This window comes from Alosa sapidissima, chromosome 3, assembly GCF_018492685.1.
Source record: "Alosa sapidissima isolate fAloSap1 chromosome 3, fAloSap1.pri, whole genome shotgun sequence".
In the NCBI taxonomy this organism is placed as follows: Eukaryota; Metazoa; Chordata; class Actinopteri; order Clupeiformes; family Clupeidae; genus Alosa; species Alosa sapidissima.
In genome coordinates, this window is record NC_055959.1 from 20,086,863 (window position 1) to 20,112,002 (window position 25,140).

Genomic DNA, 25,140 nt, shown 5'->3' on the forward strand with positions numbered 1-25,140 from the left:
AACTATTAAAGGAATGTTCAATAGCAAAAACAACCTAGGGTCTATTTCCAGAAGCTAGCAGGTTCAAACAGTTGTTTCAGAGCATAAATGTTAATTGGTGCAGGACAAACAAATCAGGTAGATAAAGGCAGGTAAACTATATTTGTTCAGAACCTGAAGTTCTGTGCATCAACTATTAAAGGAATGTTCAATAGCAAAAACAACCTAGGGTCTATTTCCAGAAGCTAGCAGGTTCAAACAGTTGTTTCAGAGCATAAATGTTAATTGGTGCAGTTTAAAATTGGTGAAGAAAGCTTCTTTGTTTTTCATAGGCTACAAGCAATATGTTAGAGAATGTATTGAGAGTATCCTTGGTTAGGCTCTAGGCCTACTTCATTCAGAAATTATTATTGCAGTCTGTGTTCTACATGGGTGCATCCGAAGGTAATATCAGAGGAAAAGCCTTTCTTTGAATTCCTTATTGACAGAAATACCCATGTTTGGCAGAAATATAGGGGGAATAAAACATTAAACAGCGTATAAAAATTACATAGCGTCCCTAAAATTCTGACAGGTCAAGCTAGAGTTGAGTATTATTATTTATTAGACATTCTCTGGTAGCGTCAGAGCCCGTCTAGCGTGTTCTTTGAAGAGTTCAGAGGTCAAAGGGCATCCAGCCGTCTTTCGCCCACGTCCCACGTGGTCATTGAGAAAACAACATGGGGAAGAATAAGCCCACAAAACAAGCCGGATCTTCACAGAAGCTTGATAAACATGAGAGGTAAAGTATCGCGCTCCATCTAAGACCAACTACATACATGCATTTTCACATATCTGTACCTACTAGGCTACATTTGTTAACGTTTTACATTAGCCACAGTTATACCTCTATGTAACTTAGGCTAAAATTACGTTAGCTACTTCAAGCTAACGCATTTGTTAGCCATGTCGGTCCATGCTACTTCCTTCCTATAACCAACGATTATGAAGAGTTTAGTCACATTGTATAGACTCCACATTATATAGAAACTGGGTAATGGGTAGCGTAACCACAATTTAAGCTGATGGTTGGTAATGTTGTTAGCATGTTGCTAACCTGCTGCAATTGCTGAAGGCTAGTAACGTTTACCCTGTTAGCCTACATGTGTAAAGGCGAACCTGTAGGTAACGTCATTTGAAACAAAGTTTTGTGGTAATCAAAGTAAGGACATGTCTCCTGACTTTGTAGGAAAAAGCCTAAGCACAATGACAAGCCAAATCAAAATGAGCATCTGGAGCAGATTCCATTCCGGTTACGAGAAATTATAAAGAGTAAGGAGAGGATGAAAATGGGTGCCAAGCAGCTGAAAAAAATTAAGAAATGTAAGTGATCATGTTATCTTTTCTTTTCTGACGATTAAATTGACAATTATTTCGCTGCAGGCAACACTTTCGTGTTAACGTTTTGTCATAACTGGTTAATCTTATTTGCACGTTGTTTTTTTCTGTATCTGTAGCTCTTGTCCCAAAACCTCAGGATGGAGACATTCCGATTCCGGAATTTCGCAGAAAGCAGAGTGAATCAGAAACGTCCTTCTTGAAGCGTATGGCACGAGAGACCGATCATGTCATGTTCCTTACCAAGAACCAGCTTGAGCGGGAACCGGAGCTGGAGCTCAGTGAGCAGGAGCAGAAGGCAGGAAAACGCAAGTCCGAGAAGAAGAAAGAGTGAGCTTGTCACCTTGCACATAGACGTGGTTGTCCTCATTCGTTTTATTGTTGTATTGTTGTACTAGTTGTTGTCGTCTCAAGCTTGGCATAATTATTCCTCTTTAGGCATGGCCAGAACCGGTTGCAGAGATTGCAGCAGAAAAAGCTGGACCGACAGGTGCAGAGGGAGGAGAAAGAGAGGTTTGAAGGCATGTATGCATTCAATTATCATTGATGAATATAAATAATATTTGATAGAGTTTACAATGTATTCTGATGCATTGGTCGGTGAGTCAGTTACTTGATGGATCAATCAGTCAGTCCCCTACTTTGAATGTTGTACAGATAAAGTAGAGTTTGGAGAGGTTGCCATGGCTCCACCCACTTTGAGTGCCAAACCTAGGAAGGCCCCAAACAAGTCCACGGTAAGCCTACTAAAATATGCATGTGTTGTGTGTTGATAAGTGAAGAGGCAATGACATTACAGCTGTCAGATGATGTATGTAATGTATAACCCTGTGTCTCTTGTTGTTTGTTACCTCCAGGGGGCTTCAAAGGGGCTGCTGCTGAACTCTCTCCTAGGCCACACTCCTGTGTCTGTGGTGAATCCATCAATGGCGAGGCAGAGGATCATGGAGGAAGAGCGGGTGCGTGTGGTGGAGGCCTACCGCCACCTGAAGAAGCAGAAACAGGAGCAGAACGCGCTCAGAGCCGCCAGCATGGGCAAGCTGCTGAACCCCCAGTGAAGCGTGATGGCAAGCACCACCATCCCAAGGCTGCTGTCCTCCGCCTGCCATCCCCAACAGTGGAGAATGGGACATGGGTGTTGCGCCAAAGACCTCAGGATGCCATGGGAAACCGTGCAGACATGGCGATTGGAATCAAGTTTTGTGTTGGCCACACAGCGGGCAGTGGCAAGACCAGTGTGATTGGAAACTAAGCTGAGTGCCACTATGTGATGGCCAAAGCTTCAATGATTCAGTTCAGGGCAGCTAAAAGAGTTGCAGGAATATTTCAGTGTTCTTTGATGCTGCAAGAACTTTATCACAATCATGTTTTCAATTTGTACTACACAAATCGCAGTTGCCAGTGTGAGTGGTGGACTTTCTTGACCACTAGATGGCAACATCAAACTTTCAATGCATCCACAGTGCCCGCAGCATGTTTGGTACCTCCACTGAGTCACAAGAGAAGAGGACCAGAGAAGAGAAGTCTCATCAATAGCTATGTACATGCATTGTACATGCTTTTGGAAATCTTGTTTTCTATGTCTGAAGCAAAGTGTTAACCATGTAAGTACGAAATAAGCGTTTCATCTCCACAGATTAAACCTTTAATAAAACCAAGTGCCACCATCTCTGCTTGAATTGTAGTAAATATCATTAACTAAAACATTATTTTGGTAGTACAATTATTTAGTGGTACAATAAGCTGATGTGCTAATTCTGTTCACTTAATAAGAAAATGGAGCACTCACAGTATCTTGCTCAAAACATTTTTGTCTGTCACTTTAAATCAGTACCCCTCCTGAAGCCTTTCCTCTTTTCCTTTGGGCTGTTTTGTTTTAGCCACCTGTCTGTGGTCACACCTGTGCCCAGGCCACTGAGCTTAATGAGAGACGTCACTGGTCCAGACTCTGTGTGCCAATGGTTTAGGTTGTCCAGGTGACCATCAGTTGCTAGGCAACTGTGGCAGGTGCCTCTGATGTTAAGTGGTGGCTTGATTGTGCCTTCAGCTTTGGACTATGCCCACTCAATTTTTTACACTCATTTATGGTCTTGTGTATACTAGTAAAGAGTGCTCATAATCACTGTGAGGACAGTTTAAAGCCTGTGATATGCATATCTGAACCCAGTGGTCTCTCCAACACTCAATGCACTTTGTAATGATGTTTGTACAGTGTCCACATACATCCTGGTAAACAGTTGACTGATTTTGCAGCCATGGAAAATGAGTGAAAAGCTGAAAAGTCCTGGCAAATCTTTTGTTGTCCTTGAAATTTATTTCAGCATTCTCCTTTTCTCCTTTATCTGAGAATAAACTACTAAGTTAACTAAAATAACACTGTCATGTGAGAAAGCTGTTATGTTCTGGATGCTGCTGAATTGGCTGCTCTTTATTATGGCAATGCTGTCAACACCCTCACATAGTAGCTCATGCTGGTTGGATGCCATTTCAATTTAAATGGCGTTACGATATAATTTACACATGCTACACAACAGCTAAGATTCTGTGAAATGTGAGTATGTGAAATATGATCTAAGTTACTAGATTGTAATTCATATCACATTGGCTGTTTCATTGTTGTATGTGAGAGGAAGAGAAGTGTTAGTTCTACCAAAGTTGCAAACAGTATCGTCTGACATCACATGGAGATGAAGTGCCCTAAACAGTTTATCTGTCAGCACGTTTTCATGCCGGGAATAATCCATTTTGATTCAGTTTATTGCCCAAATTCCGTTTATGTCAATATTGTGTGAGAGACAATTGGTTCATTTTATCCTAATTCTGTGAGAATTGTGCATGTGCAGCCCTACAACACTCTTCCTTCTGGGAACATATTCCTTTTAAGGTGTTTTCAAAACGGTTTATTAGTAAACCGAATATGGCCTTTTTCGGTTTATTTCAATCCGAATAAGGTGTAAGACACGCATATTTGGTTTATTCCCAATAAACTGATTCGAAACCGTGTATTGGCTGCATGGAAGCGTGCTGTGTGATACATCTTCCATCAGTTCCCATCACTATTGTCTTTTCCTGGTGTTCACCACAAATGTCAAGGGATGACCCTTATGTAACAGTAGACTCCAGTTAAATATTTTTGGACACCCATTGAAATCAACTCAAGCTTGGTCTGACCCACTGCTTTTTTTTTTGTTTTCTTCAATATAAGCAGGTATCAAAATGTGCTATTTTTGGAAGAAGGCCCTACAGTGTTGAGATGACAAAAGAGGTGATGCATTTCTCCTTGTTATGAATGTATTTCTATGGTAATAGGTGTGGGTCATCTTAATGAAATATTGCATAGTAATGACAAAAACAGGTTTCAGGTTTGAGGTGAGATGTTATTTGTCGCTTGGAATGGAAAACTCTAAACAATTTATGTACTGTAAAATAATCCACTTTCAAAATTCTGCAGACATGCTCTCAGTTATTTATGCTGGCCAAAGCCAAGTGCTGTGAAGGAAGTTGATCTAAGGGAGTCAAAGTGGCACATTCAATAAGAATGTGTACATATTTTATGGCCCTGTAAACAGGATGAGATGGAGAATGTGTTCATTCATCACAGATATCCAGGGGGATGTCTGTCCTTCACAACCCCAAATCAGAAAAATGTGGTACGTTGTAGAAAATGCCATCATCTACAAATCTCATAAACACATATTTAGCTGAAAAAAGGACATGGACGACATCAAATGTTGAAAATGACAAATTTGACTATGTCATGAAAAATATAGGATCATTATGAATTTGATGCCAGCAACATTTTTAAAAAAAGTTGGATCGGGTGGGGCATGTTTACGACTGTGCTGCTTCACCTCTTTGTTTAACAACATTCTGTAAATGTTTAGGAACTGAGGAGACCAGTTGCTAGAGTTTTTAGAATGAAATGTTTTCTCATTCCTGCCCAATATAGGATTTAAGCAGCTCAACAGTCTGGTGTCTTCTTAATCATGTTTTTCATTCCATGATGCACTCATTATTGACAGGTCTGGACTGCAGACAGGCCATTTTAGCCTGGACTCTTCCTCTATGGAGAAATATTGTTTAAATATGTGCAGAGTTAATCTTGCCATTGTTTTCCTGAAATATTCAAGGTCTTCTCTGAAAAAGACATTGTCTGGATGGCAGTATATGTTGCTCAAAATCTGTGTACATCATTCAGAATTGATTGTGCCTTGCCAGATGTGCAATATGCGCATAACATGATGGAGAGGGAGAATGTGTTCATTCATCACAGATATCCAGGGGCAAACTGGGATGTCTGTCCTTTAAAAACACATGTATTATATATTGTATTCCTGTCGCCACATGTGGACAAAGAGATCACTTGCTTCATGATAAAGTGACGTGGTGAATTTCTGTATCAACCTCGATCAGAATGCTTTTCAGCCCCAGTTGTTTCACACATCTAGGTCATGCAGGGCCTGCCTCAACTAAAGGACCACCATCTTTGAACCTGTTTTCCAGTCCTGGCAGAGTTAGCCAGGTTATAGCGCAGTACAGTGAACAGGAAGGGGACAACAGGACACATACAGACCAGAACTATTTGAATATGCTGACAGCATCTCCTGGCAGTGAGTACATGGGAGGTTGCCTTTAGGCTCACGTTGGGTTACGATGGGGGCCACTTATCAACGTGCATGTAAATCCGCCCTCATAAAAGAGTTCCAACATTTTCATCTCAATGCTGCTTCCTCTTTCCATGGCTTCAGAGAACAGAGAAGCCTTTTGACAGCTCCATCTGGATCACTATTGTCAATCATTCACACTGTTCAAATAATATTCATCATTTTGGTTCCCCACCATTTTCTTTTTTTTTTGTTTTCCTTTTTTCATGTCAACATTATTTATTATAGTTTTGTTACTGAAAGTGACAGGGTAGCGATTGATAATTTATTGACAAGAATAAGTTTAGATTATTTTCCAAAATCATAAATGTTTACTAAAAATAATAAGTAACATTGTTAAACTTGTTACTAAACTATCAATCATATTTGAAGGATTTGTAACTTAAAGCATAGTCATCATAGTTATGGTATAAAAACTTGATTAAACATTGCTTAACAGTACAGATATGCTTGATTAAAGGTTAAAAAGCCTGCACTCACTCTTGCACACTATAAACTAGTGTAAGCTTGACCATCACTAACATTAACCAATGCTTGACTGAAATGATCTTCCCTATTTACAAATAATTATAAGCTGCAGCATCTTTGGAAATGGCTATGCTTGATATAATATTTCTTTGATTAACATATTGGCTCAAAATTAATTGCATTCAGTGTCCCTGACCCCCTTCAATAGGTCCATATAAACCATGGAGCAATAGTGACTACTGCTGACATGGTAACTGAAAAGAGAATAGGTATGCTAATAAAAATAGTGACTGATCACATAGAACCAAATGAGAAATAGGCTGCATTTCAGTTTAGCTTACACTTTTCTTTGTGTGGTTAATTGTATCATCAGTAACAAATCCAATTCAACTATTTGCAAAAATAGAAGTTACAGTGCAGTGCATCTGATGTACTAGTACTACTAGTTATTCCCTGAGACCCCCACATGGTATGTGACCTCTGGGTTGGGAGTGCCGCGAAGGCTGGAATTTGGGGATGTGGTGGGGCTCTGCTACCAGTCGTGGGATGCTGGGCGATTGAGGACATCAGAAACACTCTTTCCAGCAGGGGGGTCATTTCCTCTGGACAGGGCCCTTTCTCACAGCCCTTCTGTGACTACAGTTCAGATCAGTTACAGTGACGAAATGACATAAAGGACAAACTAAGAGGCAAATATCCACGATGCTGCTGCACTTCATTCACCACTGCTTATGTAAGCCATTTCCCTAAAACGAAAAGAAAAAAAACTGTTATTTTAGATCCCTAACAGCAAATAATAAAAAATACATCATAGCCATATATTGAGTCATATTGTATTTCTGTATAGTATTTTTGTTTGTAGCTATGCTCATTTCTGAGCAGCACAGTGTAGTTCCTTTCCTTTCGGCTTCAAACTCATTGTGATGTTTCGCTGACTTAGAATACGGACAACGGAGTGTCTGATATTGTCGCTGTGCGCCCAGAATCCATGCAATGTAATACTGTTGTCATGATTAGGAGCACTGCCCAATTCGTTGGTTTTAGAGCCTCAGCACTAAATGGGATACCCTACCCATGATGGGTACTCTACCCTACGATGTTAAAAACTGACAAAACTATTTAACACAAATTTATTAAAAGGTACTCTAAGCGATGTTGGGTAACTTCTGTTGACGTTCAAACAAAACAGAGAGCTAGCTCGCCCCTCCCTCCCGTGCAACTGAAACTCTCCTGAACGCTCATCTCATCGGTGAATGGCTGGAAAAGTTTGTTATGTTTCATGGTCCAGACTGCACCAGGCTGTTTTTGTTACCATTTTTGGAGCCTGGGCTTTTTACAGAGACCATGTTTTTTTACAGTGTATTCAGGGGACAGGCAGCTAGCAGATTGTAAGAGATGTTTGCTGTATGTGACAAAAAATGTTTTAGCTTAGAAACTGCGTGACATCACTTAGAGCCCCTAATTTCTTGTTTCTTATCTCCCTTGTGTGACCATACAAATGCCTTAATTGTCATGTCAATAAAGCTTTTTGAAATTGAATTTGAGGGAATAAGAGAGAGAGAGAGAGAAAAAGAGTGTGTTTGTTTTGTTCCACCTACACTGCTTGTGTGAGCCAGGCCTATGAGGGGGAGCGGCTGTGGTGTTTTGGGCAGAGAGCCACTCCTGCCCTGCCCAGGCGGAGGAGCGGCAGCTCTGGGGAATACTGGCTCATGGGAGAAGTCCCTCTGAAGGTGGGAGATGAGTCGTGTTGATATCGCACAACAGGCAAACATGCAGGAGAGAGAGAGGCAGAGGGACAAACACAAAGAGAAAGACAAAGACTATCAGTGGTTAATCAGATGCCTTATTTGAATTTTTCTTGATTTGGGGCATGAAAGCGTCATCTCCATTAGTCTAACCAAATGACTATGATCGTATGAAACCAAGAGGTCATCCCAACCCCTTTGTTGAGGGCTTGAGAATTTGAATGTACTGTACGGCATTTCAACACTCACATTGGTAAGACCTTTGGAGATCAGCGCTAGTTCAGTTGGTTGGTATACACCGCCACGTAGCTGGCCATTATAACCACTGTACGGAGAAGCAAACTTCTTGGCTGATGGACAAAAGGGGACAGAAGAAAGTGGGCAGCATTTAACACATTAAAGGGCATTACAATATAATGTAAACATGAATAGAGCGTATATGTGTCTGAGAAGACAGACGCACATCTGTTTTAAACCCCTTGACTATGACTGACTGTGGATTGACCACTTATAGTCTAGGGCAGCCTATGTCTGATACACTTAACTCTATTTAATACTCCTGTTGATTCAAACTAATCTGTACTGAGGGGGATTCTTGTACCATGCACATGGTTATCCCCGGCAGGAATTAGGGCATTATTTAGAAAGGAGCGGCTTGACCTATTCCCATTACAGCAGCATTGCCTCCTTTCATTTTAACACATCAGTGTAATTTCAAGGCCTGTGAAATGCAGCACCATACATGGTATGTCTCCATATCAAATCACTTATTTAGTAGATCCCTCCAAAGCATGGGGCTGTAGGTTGTACATCATTGTAGTGTGACTCGGATCAATGCAGTAGCTAGAGGTCTGCATTCAACAGCAGGAACATTATTTTCACAACCTTTCCCAATTGAAAATAATTACATATATCTAAATGAAAAATTTGTAAAGTTGTTTATTTATCTATTCTTTTTTTATTCTATTCTTTAATGTACGATCTTATTTAAGTATTTATTTATCAAAGTTTATGCTTTATGCTGGTTTAACAGAATTGCCAACCCTTTCATCCACATTACAAACCAGACAAGTTTCCATCTCTCTTTCCCTTAGAAACATGGGATTTGTCCTACAAACATGGCTGTTACTTGAAATCACTTGTCAACCCACATAAACTTTAAACTGGCCTTAACCTTTGCCTACTGTCTTAAAATATGATGACACCCACCACAATATCAGTATACACAAGTGGCCCACACGTGCAATCCAGAATATAAATGCTCCATACCAGCTGGAAACAGAACGTGCCTAGTGCTCTGCCTCTATCTTACACAGTCTTGCCCTAAGAAGGACAAACAACTAAAAGCTTCAGGAACAACAAAGTCCACAACTTAACCCAGGCTTCAAAGTCTTGTACTCCATTGGGAAGGAAGTATAATGCTATGGAGGTTAAGTAGTCGTTCAAGTTTCATACCCCAGTTTGAAGAAAGCAATGAGCTTTGAAATCAAAGGGAGGATGTACTGTGACATGTTACATCACAGGTCAGAGTTATATCACAGGTGGTGTATGCTTCCTCGCTTTTGCAGGAAGGAGGCCAGACATGTAAAACTCTAGATTTACACACAGATGTACATGTATCATTTTCCATCAGCTAGATATCTTCAACTCCAACCTACACCCCAGATAACTCACATGGATAGACATGTCAACAGAGAAATCAGTGACAGTGCAATGCAATGTGGGCTTGTAGAACCTGATAATAATTTCCTGATAATGTAATAAACCCCAACTCCATACAAATGCAATAAATCCTGAGAATGTAACACCATTATATTTCTTTTTTTAACACTCAATAACTTGAACGATATTTGCTACAAGTATGCTAGAGCAGAAACATAGTTGCCTACCTGTGCTAGGCTCATCCATAGTGAAGGCCTTGTTTTCTATGTACATGTTCTGCTCAACCTGAGTCTGGTCCCTCAGAATGTTCTCATACACCACCCCCCTGGTGGGGTAAAGGTGGTCCTCATGCTCATGTTCCTCTGCGCTCTGGTTCTCATAGCTGAGCAGGCAGATCTCGGGGATGGTGTAGAGCACCAGGAACACCCATCCGTTGGACACCAGGGCGATGGCTAAGGTAGGGTCGTCCCAGGTGGCATCCCCCACTATCCGGTTGCCATGGATGTACATGACGATCCAGGTGATCCAGATGCTCATGGAGAGGACGCCGGTCAGCAGGATGTAGATGGCGTCGCGGCGGAGGCTCCGGTGCTTGTGCGTGAGCGACGGCACGGCCATGAGCACCACGGCCACCAGCAGCACCATCACGTAGATGAGCGCCATGACGAAGTCCTTGTTGGTGATGCGGCACGAGAGGAACTCGGACGTCACGGCCGCCTTGCTCACGGGGGTGCGCGCCACCGTGATGATCATCCACTCGGTGTTGATGATGACCTCCACCAGCCACACGGCCAGGGCGCCCAGCCAGAGGAGATAGCCGCGCGGCCCGCGCTCCTGACGCTCCAGGAGAAACAGCCACAGGCCGTGCATCAGCAGACACGCCAGACAACCGGTGAACAGCACGCCGAACAGAAAGCGGCGCACCGCGCACGTGGTGAAGTCCCGGCCCACGATGAAGGCGATGGACAGGCCGAACAGGCCCAGCGTGAACACCAGGAAGCTGGCCTGCAGCAGGGTCATGCTCTTGCGCGTCTTGTCCTGCACAAACGGCAGGCTCGCCATCTGGATGATGAGCAACAGAAACGAGCAGACGATGCCAGCGGCGGCAAAGGCCTCCACCACAACGCCCCACACTGCCTCCAGGTCACACAAGTTGAAGTAGAGAGACTGGATGTTGGCGCCGCAGCCATTTGGGGGCCGTGTGGTTGAAGCCATGGCACGGGGGGTGGGGGGAGGCGCAGCGCAATGGGTGGCCTTGTGAAGTAGACACAGGGCCTGGACAGTCTGGATTGGGCCCTGATAGGAACCTGAAAACACACAGGGACATCACGTGTTGTGTCACTGGCCATGATAACTGAGGGAAGGCAACAACCAAGCATACATTAAGACTTATGAGTTTATAACACTTACTCTTGACCATAAGACAGTTATACATAGTAGGCGATGAAGAGACAGCATGGAAAGGTAGCCAAATAAATAGAGTCTTGGTCTGAGATTGTGTCTTTAGAGTTGTTGAAACAGACAGGCTGACTAAACTTCACAGTCCGTTTCCCTGGCAATTTCTTATAGACCTTGGTCAAGCTTTTTAGCAACTATGTCATCCAACACATCACCTCAACATTTTCTGTTTTATCATTCTGGTGGAAACACTACTGTCTTCAATTCAATGTTTGACCAGTGGCAACAGGTTGACGAAACAAGCTGGTTCAGATAGCCTATACTGTCACGGTTGACATTTGTTGTTCATTATTTCGTGTTATTTCCATCATTGGTGTGGGGCGGCCCCACTGGTAGGGAATAGAGACATGACAAGTGGGAACATTTGTCTATGTTGTGACTATCTTTATTAATGGCTTTCTTTTTTTTTTTATATATATATATGGAAGATCATATTCAAAACAAAACAAAACAGCCACACACAAACATGGGAGTCATAAACAGGCCTGCATGTAATTTAAAACATCAGAATCAGGGGAGAAATGTAGGCTGTGGAACCAAAATGTGAAAATATTTTAACGCTATAATTTTTCTGGGGTAATGAGGTCAGGTGGGCCTTGAAAATCTTCCACCTCCAAAGAGGGGAATGACTAGCCAGGGTGCCATTCCGAACTTCTGACTAGAATTGAGTATGACTACGTCAGGCTAGGGAATGACGGAAAAGTTTGAGAACCACTAATTTAATAGGCTAGTTCAACTCTTGTTTTTTTTTTTTTTTTTTAAAGCTGCGTGAAACCCTGACAATTTCATATCATGAGCACAAACAACCACCCTCATTATGGGAGTTAATACCCTGAAGTCACGAGCGGAATTATGAAAATGGTCACATTCCTACATTTCACAAGTCAATAACACGACACTAAAATAGCCCATTGTTTTCCGTCTGTAGTGCGCAATATCACGTCATGAATTTTAATATTTTTAATATCTAAATGGGAGTCGAAATTATGTAAGATATAGTTTAGCATATCATCAGTAACTGTATCAAAGCAGAAGCATTTCACCTGAGACCTCTTACCTGCGACCTGTCAGTCGTCTGTTCCCTTCTTTCCACAGGCACCACCTGCTAAGTCAAACAAGTAGGCCCAAATATGGACAGACTTCTCTTCCTTAGTGTATTCTTGTATTAAAATAAAACGTTGTTTCTTCGCTGTCATGTCAAGTAATCCAGTAAATCAAAGCAAAACACATGAACACATATTTTCTTGATCAAGACATCAGCTCTCCCTTCACACCGTCGGCACCTCAAGTCTGATCAGAATGTAGCGCTCCCCGCCCACGCAGTCAAATCATTCCGTCCGCCTACTGTAGGCCTGCAGAGCCCACATCAACTTTCGCACACATCTCTCATGCACCCAGTCTTACTGAAGGCTAATCCACCTTTCCCTTGGCATTTGCTATGTGTTATTGCTCCGACCCTTTTTTATCACGGGTATTAACTCAGAGTAAACCAATGGTATTTTCGTCTTTCTACCAGGCTACAGAAAGCCTTCCTTATTTTATGCAAATAGCTTATCAACACAATGTCACAGCCATATTAATATTATACAGCTATGTTGTATACAAAGCCTTCACTGTCAAGCAGGAAACAATCACCAACATAACCTTGTAGTAGGCTGGCTATTGTAATTGGGGAGTAGTACTAATTGATGTGAATGTTGTGAGTGTCCAGCTATAAAGTTAGGTCCATTAGGTAACGAAACAAAATCATTTAAAAGCTAAAAAGGGATATTTAGATTAACATCAATCAATAGCTCCATGGTTTACAACATTTCAAGTGAAATGTGGTGGCCTGTGCCACCCAGTGGTAGATTATGATGTGTGCAGTGTTTTTTAGATTAAAACAGACAGGCCTATCTGTATGGAAGAATATTAGACTTAAATGTTTTGTAGCCTACGTGTGTATCACGTTTTGAAACTGTAGAAATTATTTGTAACTGTAAAAATGATCCTTACATGTAATTGTCAAAATGACAAATATGCCCTACACTTACAAATCTATTCTACGGGTACGGATCGGCTTTACAGCTACAAATCATCCTACAGTTAAAAATATTTTACCATTACAAAAATATTCTACAATTACAAATCAATATTCTACGCACAAAAAGTTGTCCTACAGTTACAAATCTTTTCTGCAAGTGCACAGACTTTTGCACCACCTTAGGGATGAGAAGTGTGTGTGTGTATCAGGATTTGTAACGGTAAACATTATTCGTGATTTAACAAAAAAATAACACGAACGATTTTAAGTAGGCTATTACTCATATTTCCTTCACTTACAAATATATTCCACAGGTACTAAACCTTCCACAGTTGCTGTCTTTCAATTACGAAGCTATTCTGCCATTACGAATCTCTGCTGCTCGCACAAGTATTTTCTTCAAGTACACAAGTACTTTTGAGACGATTCTGGCGCTTCCTGTTGAATAGCCAATGGCGATGCTCAGGTTTGGCTAGTCAATCAGGAATCTAAGTTCACTAACCAATCACAGAGCCAGGAGTGTACCAACGTGGGTGGGTTGTGTTGGTGGTGTGTTGTGCTTGCGTTGTGCACGTAAACTCCATCTAAACTCTAAAGAGAATCTGTGATGCTGTCATGATGACTGAAACTTCTCTCTTTAGTCCATTGATCTGTTAACTTAGCCTGCTCTCGCATCTCAAGCGTACAATGACCATCCACATAATTGTTTTCCAGGCGAAATGATGTCCTTTTTTCTCCTCCCAGCTGGCGTGTATGCAATGTGGACCTTGGTATATACTAACCTAGCTATCGAAATGTAAACCTAAGCTTAACATACTAACTTCTCCGTCATGACAATCCAGAGCGCAATTAATGTTTTCCGGAGCAAACGTAGGTCTACGGCAGTGTTCATTGCGCGGCTCGCAAGCCACATGCGGCTCGTCAAGCAATAATTGGTGGCTCGCTCGCATGGTAGCTTTGGCGAGATTTCGCCAAATTTGGTTTTACTCATTTTGAGTAGACCTAAACTGTTCGCCAAATGCCATCATCTCTGGCCCCAGCTTGATAAAACAAAAGTAGGCTCTGATTTAGCCTAGTCTACTGTATGACTTCAACGAGGTGATCTTAAGTTTCGTTCTGCTTACAGTATCTCACTGCCACTGCAACGCCTTTGAATGCAATCCGCTGCCCTGTTTACAAATGCTACAGCGGACTTAAACTGCCACCTTGTGGCGATAAGTTGTAATACATTTCACGCAGCTGCATGAATCACGGAAATGAAGTGGCCACTTCTAAATGGAACCCACTGTATGTGGTAACAGTCAATACATTTTTTCAAATGTGCTTCATAAACATACAATACTGCCCTAACAAAACGCAAACATCTGAATTATACTTCCCCCTTCACCCAAATACAGTAATGAAGGTGAAAGGAAGTTAAGCCTTAATGGTGCTTCCTAAAGGGGGTATTGTCAAACCTGCTACTACTAATACTAAAAATACAGCAAAAGTCAAAAACATGCATGCCAGCTCATCCCAGTATTAAAGTAAATCTGGTCTTAAATAATGGTGCTTTCGGGTTGTCTCGTAAATCCGCCACCCAAGTTGGAAAGTGTAAATTACCCTGCTTTCTTGCTGCATTTTGGGCAGGCACGCCCACTTTACCTCGGAGTACTTGAGGGTACCCTGAGGTGGGGTAGCAAAATCTAGCCCCAGTTTCCTTTTCTTTTTTTTTTTTAGGGAAATACGCTGAATCTAGCCCCAGTTTCCAACCTCTGACTCACACATTACGTGACGTGAATGACGCGGAATGATGATGTTTTCACTTGGAAAAAGGTTTTTCGAAGCCCATGAACGCTAGGTAATATTCTTCCATATAACTACGATTATCGGATTCTTAACTGTTGTTCATTATCACCACTCATTATCATTATCACCTCTTTTGCACTGCATTGTAATGTTGCATTATTTTGCAACATATTAACCAACGAACAGTGCGATGTCAATGGAATGCATGACTGACACAATGTTTGCATTATTGATATAGGCTTACTCGTGTCATAAACTCTCCTGATGGCCATACTCAACTTGAGTACAAAGCATTCCTGCGTGATGCTAAGAGAGTAAAACATTCCATGAACCCGTTGATCCCACACGGTTCATGTAACATTGCAAGGCCATTACTGACACCTTTTCTGTTTGTGAGGGGGGGGGGGGTTGTATTTGGCTTTCACCGCCTCTCACCTAAACAGCCATGTTAACAGTTAGATTAACGTTAAAGGCATTGATCATTCAGTGCCAATCTACCCCAGGGGGGCTTTTAAGAATTTGGCACCTTGTCAGAGAGTATACTCTGATCAGTCAGCACATTCATGGCCATGAGCGACCCAGTGCACAAGTGAGGCTGACCTTGGTGAACTCCAACAACGACAGGATGACAGGACAATTTTAATTCCACCAGAGTAATGCTTGAACAAACATGTTTGATATGTTTGAGATTTGCTTAAATGCTTCTCATGAAATGTTGTATGAATGTGATATTATAGATTGTAAATGAGGGTGGTGAGAAAATGAACAGGTTCAACATTGAGCACTCATTACCTGAAGTTTTGTGTGTGTGTGTGTGTGTGTGTGTGTGTGTGTGTGTGTGTGAGAGAGAGAGAGAGAGAGAGAGAGAGAGTATGTGTGCATCTCCATTTTTCTTATGACACTGGTCTCTGGCCATCCTCTGAGCTTGTTTATGGTGTATGAGAGTGAGAACAAAGAACTGCAATGCAACAATAATGCAACAATGCCAAAAGTACACAGCAAGATGCAGAGGTAGAAGTATAGGCTATAATTGACAGTTACTGTATGTATTGTATGCCGCTCTTCCAAATGCCAGCTTAATAATGAATTTATTGAAGAAAAATGGAATAGTGTCTTATTGCCAAGTACTGTTTTTTTGTTTGCAATACCATGTAATACCATACCATACCTGTGTAAGTGCAGTACTTATGACATATGCAGGCAGGTTAGAAGGATTTAGAGTTTTAGCATTCCAGATATGTATTTAACTGTAACCAAAAAGAAACCACAGACTTGTACCATTGCATATTACCAAATATCTTTCTGTAGATGCATTTATTTTAGAATATCCTAAAATACAGGGCAATATTTTGCATTATCACATTTATTCTGTGGACTGAGGGCTCAAGTTATTGTTGTAACTTTATGCCTTAGAGTAGCTATACCAACAACTTAACATGTCATCATGAACTGTTATGAACTATGTCATGAACTTACCCCATGAAAGTTGTATAACTGCCATGAAAATTGCATATACTTTGAAAGTGGACGAATATGTTATAACAAAGTTTTGAAAGGACACCAGAGCATCGTATAGGCTATTTCATGCCACGGGACTGGACAAGCTTGGTACTTTTGGTTCAGTTTGGGTGCGAGTGCAGAGCCTGCAGAAGTGGGTAGAGCGTAGTATTGACTGCCTGCACTTTTCTGGCATTGGTCATTAGCGTTGTTCCCCGCCTGCAGCTGCCAGCGAACTTAATGCACACGGGGTTTGGGGTCACAGCACGCACCGGGGCACAACTCTCCCCACACCACACCGTGCACGCACAGGCTCTCAGCAAGCGTCTGCTTCAGAAGATGTGCTTCGGTTGAGCTTTGTCCGTGTGTGGAGTGAATGAAACTTCCATCAGTGTTTCAAAAGCAAAGACAATAGGTGTAGCAGCAACACCTACATTTCTGGCAATTAATGTGCTCACCTCGGAATGTCTGCAGACTATCAAAGCCTGTAGGAGATTTTGCCATCAAAGATTTTACAACTCCAGTCACTGAAACACTGCCCAGGCCTCTTGTGTGTTGTGCCTCTTGTGTGTCAAAAATTTAGACCATGGAAATAGGTAAGACATTTCAATAGGCCTACCAGTAAAGTCCCCTATTTCTTATTCAGATTTCATATTGTTAATCCCTGCATGGCATTAAAGTGTAATGTTGCAAATTGACAATAACAGTAAAGTAGCTCAAATAATTACATATTTAGCAGACTGCTAATTATGCAATTATGTAGCCTATACACCTGATTTACTTTTTAAACTCTATTTAGCTTCAGAACACATGTGGTGGACATGCATGCATAACACTGTTTTCATATCCTCTGTGGTGACTGTTATGTTGTGATGCAGTGCATGTGAATATTGATGTACGTTTATTTCAGCAATAACATTCCCTTGTAAGAGATCCTACCCCACTCATCCACCCTCCCACTAATCCCCCAAAAATAATCTTTAAAAAAAAAAAAAAAAACTATGGACCCCCAACTGGCAAAGTACCACGCAGATCGATGTCATGCAACACTGAAAAGGGAGAAACTCAAAATCAAAGCTGTAGTCATGGCAACGGCCTAGGCAGATTCCACCAATCAATGTGGACCGCAAAGCTGTGAGATGCGCGAGGAAGGGCCGGCGTCCTACATAAAGAGCGCAGGACTGGGAGCCAAAGCACCACACAGGGCGACCCGGCATCCCGACATCCTAAGCACAGCGAGAAACAGAAGGGTAAAAGAAGGACAAGTGGACGGAAAGAGAGAGGGAGGACAAGGCAGGGGAATACAGACCAGAGGGAGAAGAGCGATAAGAACAAGAGAGAAGGACCGGACCAGGCATGGCCTACTCGTTTAAGGGAGGGAGAATGTCTACTCAGTTCTATCTAGTGATTCTGTTGGTGGGGCTAGGCGTCCACACCGTGGCCGTTGGGGGAGGTAAGGTCTCACACACACACAAACACACACTGTACTGCCTCTCTCTCTCTCCAGACTGCATATCAACAACAAAATGTACAACTTATGTTACACTTGCTGTTATATTTATTGTTATTGGTTTAAAAAACTGCTTGTGCTTCATAAATGCTCTGTCTTCCCTGCCATTGCCTAATCTCCTTCCCTGGTGAATGAGGTGAATTACTCCTGCTTCGGTGCTTGTGGAGTGCCTGCAGACTCTCTCTCTCTCTCTCTCTCTCTCTCTCTCTCTCTCTCTTTCGTTCTCCTTCTTTCTCTCTCTCTATCCTGCTCCATCAAAAAGCCCAGTTCTTTGCCGTGATAGGCTCTATCTGAGTGAGTGCAGTCCAGGCAATGTCTGTGTTCAGTGTAGCTTTTCTCAATTCAGCCCTGGGGGAGACACTGGGACACGCGAACAAAAGGCGGCTGCTTTATCAGCATGACAACACTGCTGTTGCACTCCCCAAACATCCTCTTAGTCCCTGCATGTGTACAAGGACAGCCCTGGGCGCTTTGGTGCTTTTAATAAAAAAAAAAAAATTGAGCACAGATCGACAGACAGACTTCAGCAGTTGTGATGCATTTTAATGTACCGGTATATAGCCATTGGATAGCTCAGAATACTTTTAGCGAAAAAAACACATATTCAGGTGTCTATGCAAATATTCTATGAGTTTGAAGGTGGATGCAGTGGTCTCTTAATTTTGAATATGACCGTCAACTCATTCGAATGTCACTCAGCTACCGTAGGATGACATCAGAAAAATGTGCAGTGGTCTCTTAATATTTTCCAGATCTGTATGTTCTGAGGTCACTGTAAACACCGTAAACAATTGTCTTATTTCTACAGCTGTCACACTACTGCAGGATAAATGTGGCAATGAATGAATTTGGATATTACTTATATGAAAACACATTCTGAAGAAATTTGCCAGATTTATTTTTTTTCATAAAACCTTTTCTACAGTGGAACTGTTTGTAATTTTGCTCTGGAGGCTATAATATGCAGATTGACACATACACACACAAGCTCATTTGAGAACGATTCTGAGAGTAATTCCTAGTATTTCCTAAAACTAGTATTAACTAAAAACAGATAGCTAAGTGCTCAGTTGTTTCAAACTGTTACAGCTACCAGATCTACTGAGCATCAAGGATACTGCCAGACGAGCCAGACCGAAGAGAGAGAGAAAAAAGACTTGATTCTGAATCTCATTCAAAGCCATTGGAGCAGAGCAGCTGGTGACCTTTGAGGATGAGAGATCTGATGATGTTTAATTGGGCTGGGAGACTGCACGCGTGCCCAGTGCCGCGCCATGCCTTTCATGTGTGATTCCAGCACGGGAGTGTGAGCGCAGCTCCGCAGCTGCACACACGGCCCCCTACTCGCCTCCTCACCTCTCCTCCTCCCACCACCTGTGTTCCTCTGAAGCGTCTCAGAAACATGCAGTCAGACACTCCAAGGCTGCCCCGTCTGTTTCATAAAGGAGTTTGACACAGGACATAATATAGTAGCCTAATTTCAGTTTAGTTTCATTCATTTTTTTTGCGGTGTCAACAATTGAGACTGAGACTGAGGTCTAAAACCCCAAGAGGAATCACTTGGTGAAAGAGACATGGCTTTTAGGAAACCATGCACAACCAATCTCAAAAGGGGGAATAGCTTCAAGGAATGAGGAGACAGGAAGCAGAAAAGAAGCAGCTTAGACTAAGGCGAGGAATAAAAACTAGAACCTGAAAAGTATCACATGTACAACTACATGTTTAAAGTGAACTGTCTGTATCATTCATTCAAGTTCAGAAGGTGCCTAGCACATCTGAGACGCATTTGGCTCAAGTGGATTAGTTGCATGAAAAGTGCTGGCTCATGCTGAACCACAGTGGATCTAGTGACTCTCTAAGCTACTGATCATCATTAGTGAACTGTCCATGCCACACTGACCTCAGGTCACACATACCCTATGGCTACTACTGTCAGTTGTATGTTACATGAAGTACAGCTGCTGAATGTTGGTAGTCAGGGAGTTCAGACTGTTAACGATAATTAGAAATGAAACAATATGAGAGGAGTATTCTTCATTAATGTGATGCTTATAGAATTCAATGCATTTTGATTGTCTATCGTTCTATTGTTCCCAAAATTGTTCTAAAAGTGACCACTATGATACCATTCTTCATGTTGTTGTCCACACAATGTAGTGTAGACACTGTCGTTCTTAGCTGGAATGATGTTTAAATCTGTAGATTTCACAGTTATAGTTCAGGTTACCACTGGCAGCATGGATAGGTTTATGACAATGCCAAGACTTCATTATACTACACTGGTGTAAATACTTCATTATACTACACTGGTGTAAATACAACATTACTAACAGTGTACCGCACTACGTACTAAAACCAGATGTGCAATAGTCCATTTTTATACAAACCAGGGAGCAGACAAATGACGTCCTCATCTACATTTTAATGGTCATATACTAAATATTTTACTAGTCTATTTTTAATGTATGCTTTGATATTTTGTAATCAGCACTCCTAATTTATATTGACTGATATGGGAAGGGTGAAAACTACAATATATATAAATGTATTAAATATGTAAATATATTTTTTCTTCTCCGCAGCTGCTATAAGGCAGGAGATGAACCTTGAGAATGGTTTTACCACCCTGAACCACTCCATGGCTCTGCTGCAGCGCATGGAGTCCCTGCTGGTCCAAGGGAACGGCAGTGACGTGACCTTACGCGTGCGGACCATCAGCACGGATGAGATGAAAGTGATCCAGGCCCACAGTCTGGTGCTCACACTGCAGAGCGACGTGTTCGACGAGATGCTCCAGAACAACAACAACAGCTTCCTCGTCCTCAGGGAGCCCCAGGACTGTGCTGCCGTCTTTGACAAATTTATCAGGTAAAGACAGGCTTTTTTGGGTGAGATTAAGCCATAACTTTAAGACATTTGTCTCTCCTGGGGATTGGATTGGATTGGAATGGATTCAGAGTTGGATTGTGTTGAAGTCAGTTTCACTGTTCAGTTTCACAGTTTCACATCAAGTCTGCCATGCCAAACATATAGGAATGAGCTTTCCTCTTAGGTATATTAAGACATTTAACATAAGTCACAAAGTTTCTGATAGGTCCCATGCGAACAAAGTATATCACTGCTGAAGGTAATTGTCCAGAAAGACTGACCAACCCTCTTTGTACCCACAGTTTTGTGGGCAGATTATTAGGAGAAAATCTCTGACTGATGTGAGCCTCACCGATGGACCTCACTTGACACTCTTGCAGTGTATAATCTTGTCAGATGGCTCCCCCTATTGTTGCATTCTGGTACTAACATGGATTGGATGACCTGACCCAATCTCACGCACCAGAAAAAAAGTAAAGATACTATTTACTACTACAAAACCATTAGGCATTGTTTAGGGCATTCATAAAGTATAATTGTATTACTAATTGTCTTTTAGAACAATCTCAAATTGATATAGATGGTTCAAGGTCACTTGAAAGGGAGATAATCACAACACATTATCATCTTTCTCACTAGCCACCCTGGCATTTTATTATGTAGTTTTGTGGTCGTGGTGGGCATAAAACTCCATGAATGTAATAACAACTTTCCCCACATGTGAGTGGTTGAAAAGCTTTCGCCAACTATTTCCAGCAAGTGCTTACTCTTGGCACCGGAAAGACTACACCAATACACCAGCTCACAAATTTTAGACCAACACCACTTTTGACTGGATTGTGGCCATGGCGATAAGTCAATATAGTCACTGGTTAGTGTATTTTAACTCATTAACCTCCTCACATTCCCTGCAGGTACCTCTACTGCGGTGACATCGCTGTGCGTCTGGACCAGGCCATTCCCCTGCACAAGCTCGCCAGCAAGTACCACGTGTGGAGCCTGCAGCAAGGACTGACCCGCTACATGACTCAGCACCTTTCCAGTGACTCGCCAGCGGGTCACGTGGTGGGCTGGTACCAGTATGCCATGCAGATCGGCGACGTCTCGCTGCGAGACAGCTGCCTGCAGTACCTGTCCTGGAACCTGTCGTCCGTGCTGCAGAGCGCCGAGTGGTCCTCCATCAGTGACGAGCTGCTGATGTCGCTCCTGCAGCGCTCGGACCTCATCCTGTACAGCGAGCTGGACCTCTACGAGGCTCTGGAGAACTGGATCGAGCAGAACCAGCCAGAAAGCACCATGGTGGAGAACGCACTGCGAGCCATCCGCTACGGCATGATCCCGCCCCAGCACTTGTTCCGCCTGCAGAAGCAGTCACCGCTCATGATCAAGTACTACGAATCCATCCGCGATCTGCTCTTCCTAGCCTTCCAGTTCCACTCGGCCTCTCCCATTCAGCTCGCCAAGTACTTTGACGTCAACTGCAGCATCTTCACACCGCGCAACTACCTTTCCTCATCGTGGGGGGCGCCCTGGGTAATCAACAACCCAACGCGCGATGACCGAAGCTTCAGTTTCCAGACGCAGCTGGGCCCCAGCGGCCACGACTCCAGCAAGCGGGTGACCTGGAACGCCCTGTTCTCGCCACGCTGGCTGCCACTGAGCGTGCGCTCAGGCTACGGTGAGCATGGCGCCCTGCAGTCCACGCGCACCGAGCATGGCCGGCCACGCATCATCGTCACCCCGGCCACATCCAGCCCGGACTTTGCAGGCGTGAGCTTCCAGAAGACAGTGATTGTGTCGGCTAGGCAGCAAGGCAAGATGGTGGTCCGTCACGTCTACAACTTCCACCAGAGCACCGAGGAATCTGGGGATTTCTTGGTGGAGGCTGACTTGCAGCGCCGTGGCTCTGAGTACCTCATTGACAACTCCCTGTTTTTACATGTCATAGTCAAGCCCCTCTACCATAGTCTTATTGTTTCCAAGAAGTAAAGCTCATCCCCTTCATAACCTTCTGTTCTAGTCTGACATAACTTCCATCCCTGCACTCACACACCTGCCTGGAAATAAGTAGTACACCTCTATTCACCATTAAACATTCGTAGTTTATGAGATTTCACACAGATTCTTGATTTTCACCTGTGTTTCCTCATATTAAACACTGCCTATACTGTGCTGTCATGTATCATTAACTTTAAGGTTACATAAACTCAGTCCTGACTTGTTGCTTATGCAGGCAATGTACTGCATTGCTTAAACCTATGGTATCATTTTTGAATGCATTTTCATTTGAAACAGCTGCTTTGGTGCATTTTTGTTGAAACAGCAGTTTATTTAGTCTAAGGCAAAGTGTTTTAATGTCTGAACTGTCAACTTGTTGGTGCTACTAGATCCTCACAGATCATAAATATGTCATGCATTTTATAAACACCTGATTTCCATTTGGTCTCCTGCATGATACAAAAATGTGCATTATTACATTGAACATCTCAGTTATTCAGGACCATGCAAACATGTTCACATTTGAAATAAGTTTACGAATATGACAGTTTTGATGTGGTTTAAATATTCACTGAATGCATTAAACCTGTTTGCCATAAACTAGAAGAGGTAGCCTAATGTCTTGGTTGCAATATATTGGTCAGTGTTAAGATTCTTAGGCTGTTCAATAGATGTTTACTTTCCTTTTGCTCACCTCAAATAAAGATAAAAACTTGAAAGTGGTGCAAAGTTTATATTTACCTCAGGGTTACTTGATCACACCAAATGGCATGTTGTAGCCTAAATTGATAAAGAACAACGTTCAAATTCTGCTTTAGGTTTCTTTTCGCATTGGTAATAGTGGAATCGTTGTCATGCATGTGCTGTTTATGGCATGACAATATCGCAGGTGGGCACACAATCGAGTTCATTTAGGGGCAGTTCCAGCGTTATGGATGTGACAATTGGACTCATATTGGTAAACAAAATGCCTTAGAGTGGGGGCAAAATTAGTATCAGTGAATTAATTTGCATAACTTTTAATGTAACCTCTGTCCTCTGAATACTGAGAAATCCTCAAATTTCATATAATCAATTTCATCTTAAGAATACAAGGCATTTTATCAGCGTTATGGATGTGACATGAAATGGACACACTTTTGTGAGAGATTACAGGTTTTCTACAAACTCTGTGAATTTTGAAGGAACCTGCCGAAACTATGATATATGTAGCATGTAGGAGACTTGAATGAACACAAAAAGTGTGTTTTTTAAAACTGTGTCATTTTCGTAATGCATTATAAAAACTGGCGTTATGGATGTGACTGTTTCACGTTATGGATGTGACGTGTCTGAACCAGTCCTCGTCAAACTACATAAAACACATAATTAAGTAGTGAATTTTGATATAAAACAATTGAAATAGTAATCATGAAAAACTAGCGATGAAATTATTTCTTCCTCAGTGCCCACTAAGATCCACAGGAAGAATCAGGACAACAAGTCATTTAAAATATAAAAAATATATATATTTTTTTTTTTACCGTCATCAATTTTGGTCAGTGATTCCCGGGTTACTGAAACACCAGGGAACATGAAACTTGGTGGCCACTCCCCTAAATAACTAGCCCTACCTGAACCGTTGCACCCAAGATGACAAAATATTTATGGTATGTTAGTCTCAAGAGCCCACATCAACCTAACCCATACCCACTCATTTGTGATTTGCACACATGTACAAACACCCACCCACATGAATGCAGACACATAAACACACACACACAGGCACGCATACGCATGTGCGCATGGAAACACACACACGCACACACACACACACATAAACACACAAACACAGGCACGCATACGCACATGCACACACACAGACACACAGACACACACACACACACACACACACACACACTCTTATAAACAAAAGCAAACTCACATATGCACACACTCATTTCCATGCACATGAGTTGCAGGAGTAGGAGATGGAGACAAATTGACAAGCGTGATTTATTTTTGCGAAGAGAATATGCAGGACTGAGAGGCGATCATAATTTGTACCGCTATGCGGTACATCAAGTTTATTGCTGCCGTTATTAATGTTACTCTGTGGGTATT

At 42.2% G+C, this 25,140-nt stretch overlaps 3 protein-coding genes across 5 annotated transcripts; 2 read left to right on the forward strand and 1 right to left on the reverse strand.

The window, feature by feature from the left end:
- The first annotated feature begins 608 nt into the window (after positions 1 to 608).
- On the forward strand, positions 609 to 19,241 carry ccdc137 (coiled-coil domain containing 137). Of its 2 annotated transcripts, XR_006030733.1 has the most exons (7): positions 609 to 760; positions 1,208 to 1,341; positions 1,476 to 1,686; positions 1,795 to 1,877; positions 2,014 to 2,093; positions 2,214 to 2,560; positions 19,230 to 19,241. XR_006030733.1 is itself a non-coding variant. In XM_042086086.1 (6 exons), exons 1-6 carry the CDS (start codon positions 699 to 701, stop codon positions 2,412 to 2,414), a joined length of 771 nt encoding a protein of 256 aa, XP_041942020.1. In that variant the 5' UTR covers positions 609 to 698; the 3' UTR covers positions 2,415 to 3,023. The 2 variants fall into 2 exon arrangements, 1 of the variants encoding a protein (XP_041942020.1); XM_042086086.1 differs by lacking the exon at positions 19,230 to 19,241 and having other exon boundaries at positions 2,214 to 3,023.
- LOC121705215 (G-protein coupled receptor family C group 5 member C-like) lies at positions 6,103 to 13,816 on the reverse strand. Of its 2 annotated transcripts, none has more exons than XM_042086079.1 (5): positions 13,676 to 13,816; positions 10,123 to 11,202; positions 8,483 to 8,583; positions 8,087 to 8,212; positions 6,103 to 7,234 (listed from the first exon to the last, which is right to left on the reverse strand). In XM_042086079.1, exons 2-5 carry the CDS (start codon positions 11,108 to 11,110, stop codon positions 7,208 to 7,210), a joined length of 1,242 nt encoding a protein of 413 aa, XP_041942013.1. In that variant the 5' UTR covers positions 11,111 to 11,202; positions 13,676 to 13,816; the 3' UTR covers positions 6,103 to 7,207. The 2 variants fall into 2 exon arrangements, with proteins under 2 accessions (XP_041942013.1, XP_041942012.1); XM_042086078.1 differs by lacking the exon at positions 13,676 to 13,816 and adding an exon at positions 12,411 to 12,772 and having other exon boundaries at positions 6,104 to 7,234.
- On the forward strand, positions 17,846 to 23,756 carry btbd17b (BTB (POZ) domain containing 17b). The gene is made up of 3 exons (XM_042086071.1): positions 17,846 to 18,114; positions 20,754 to 21,039; positions 21,954 to 23,756. Exons 1-3 carry the CDS (start codon positions 18,018 to 18,020, stop codon positions 23,026 to 23,028), a joined length of 1,458 nt encoding a protein of 485 aa, XP_041942005.1. The 5' UTR covers positions 17,846 to 18,017; the 3' UTR covers positions 23,029 to 23,756.
- The last annotated feature ends 1,384 nt before the right edge of the window (positions 23,757 to 25,140 follow it).

Coding starts and splice junctions, on each gene's coding strand:
- btbd17b (XM_042086071.1), top strand. CDS start 18,018: ATGGCCTACTCGTTTAAGGGAGGGAGAATGTCTACTCAGTTCTATCTA. Junction 18,115..20,753: donor CACCGTGGCCGTTGGGGGAG/GTAAGGTCTCAC, acceptor TCTTCTCCGCAG/CTGCTATAAGGCAGGAGATG. Junction 21,040..21,953: donor GTCTTTGACAAATTTATCAG/GTAAAGACAGGC, acceptor CATTCCCTGCAG/GTACCTCTACTGCGGTGACA.
- ccdc137 (XM_042086086.1), top strand. CDS start 699: ATGGGGAAGAATAAGCCCACAAAACAAGCCGGATCTTCACAGAAGCTT. Junction 1,878..2,013: donor GGAGAAAGAGAGGTTTGAAG/GCATGTATGCAT, acceptor AATGTTGTACAG/ATAAAGTAGAGTTTGGAGAG. Junction 2,094..2,213: donor AGGCCCCAAACAAGTCCACG/GTAAGCCTACTA, acceptor TGTTACCTCCAG/GGGGCTTCAAAGGGGCTGCT.
- LOC121705215 (XM_042086079.1), bottom strand. CDS start 11,110: ATGGCTTCAACCACACGGCCCCCAAATGGCTGCGGCGCCAACATCCAG. Junction 8,584..10,122: donor TATGGATGAGCCTAGCACAG/GTAGGCAACTAT, acceptor TTTGTCCATCAG/CCAAGAAGTTTGCTTCTCCG. Junction 7,235..8,086: donor GCCTGGCTCACACAAGCAGT/GTAGGTGGAACA, acceptor TTTTCGTTTTAG/GGAAATGGCTTACATAAGCA.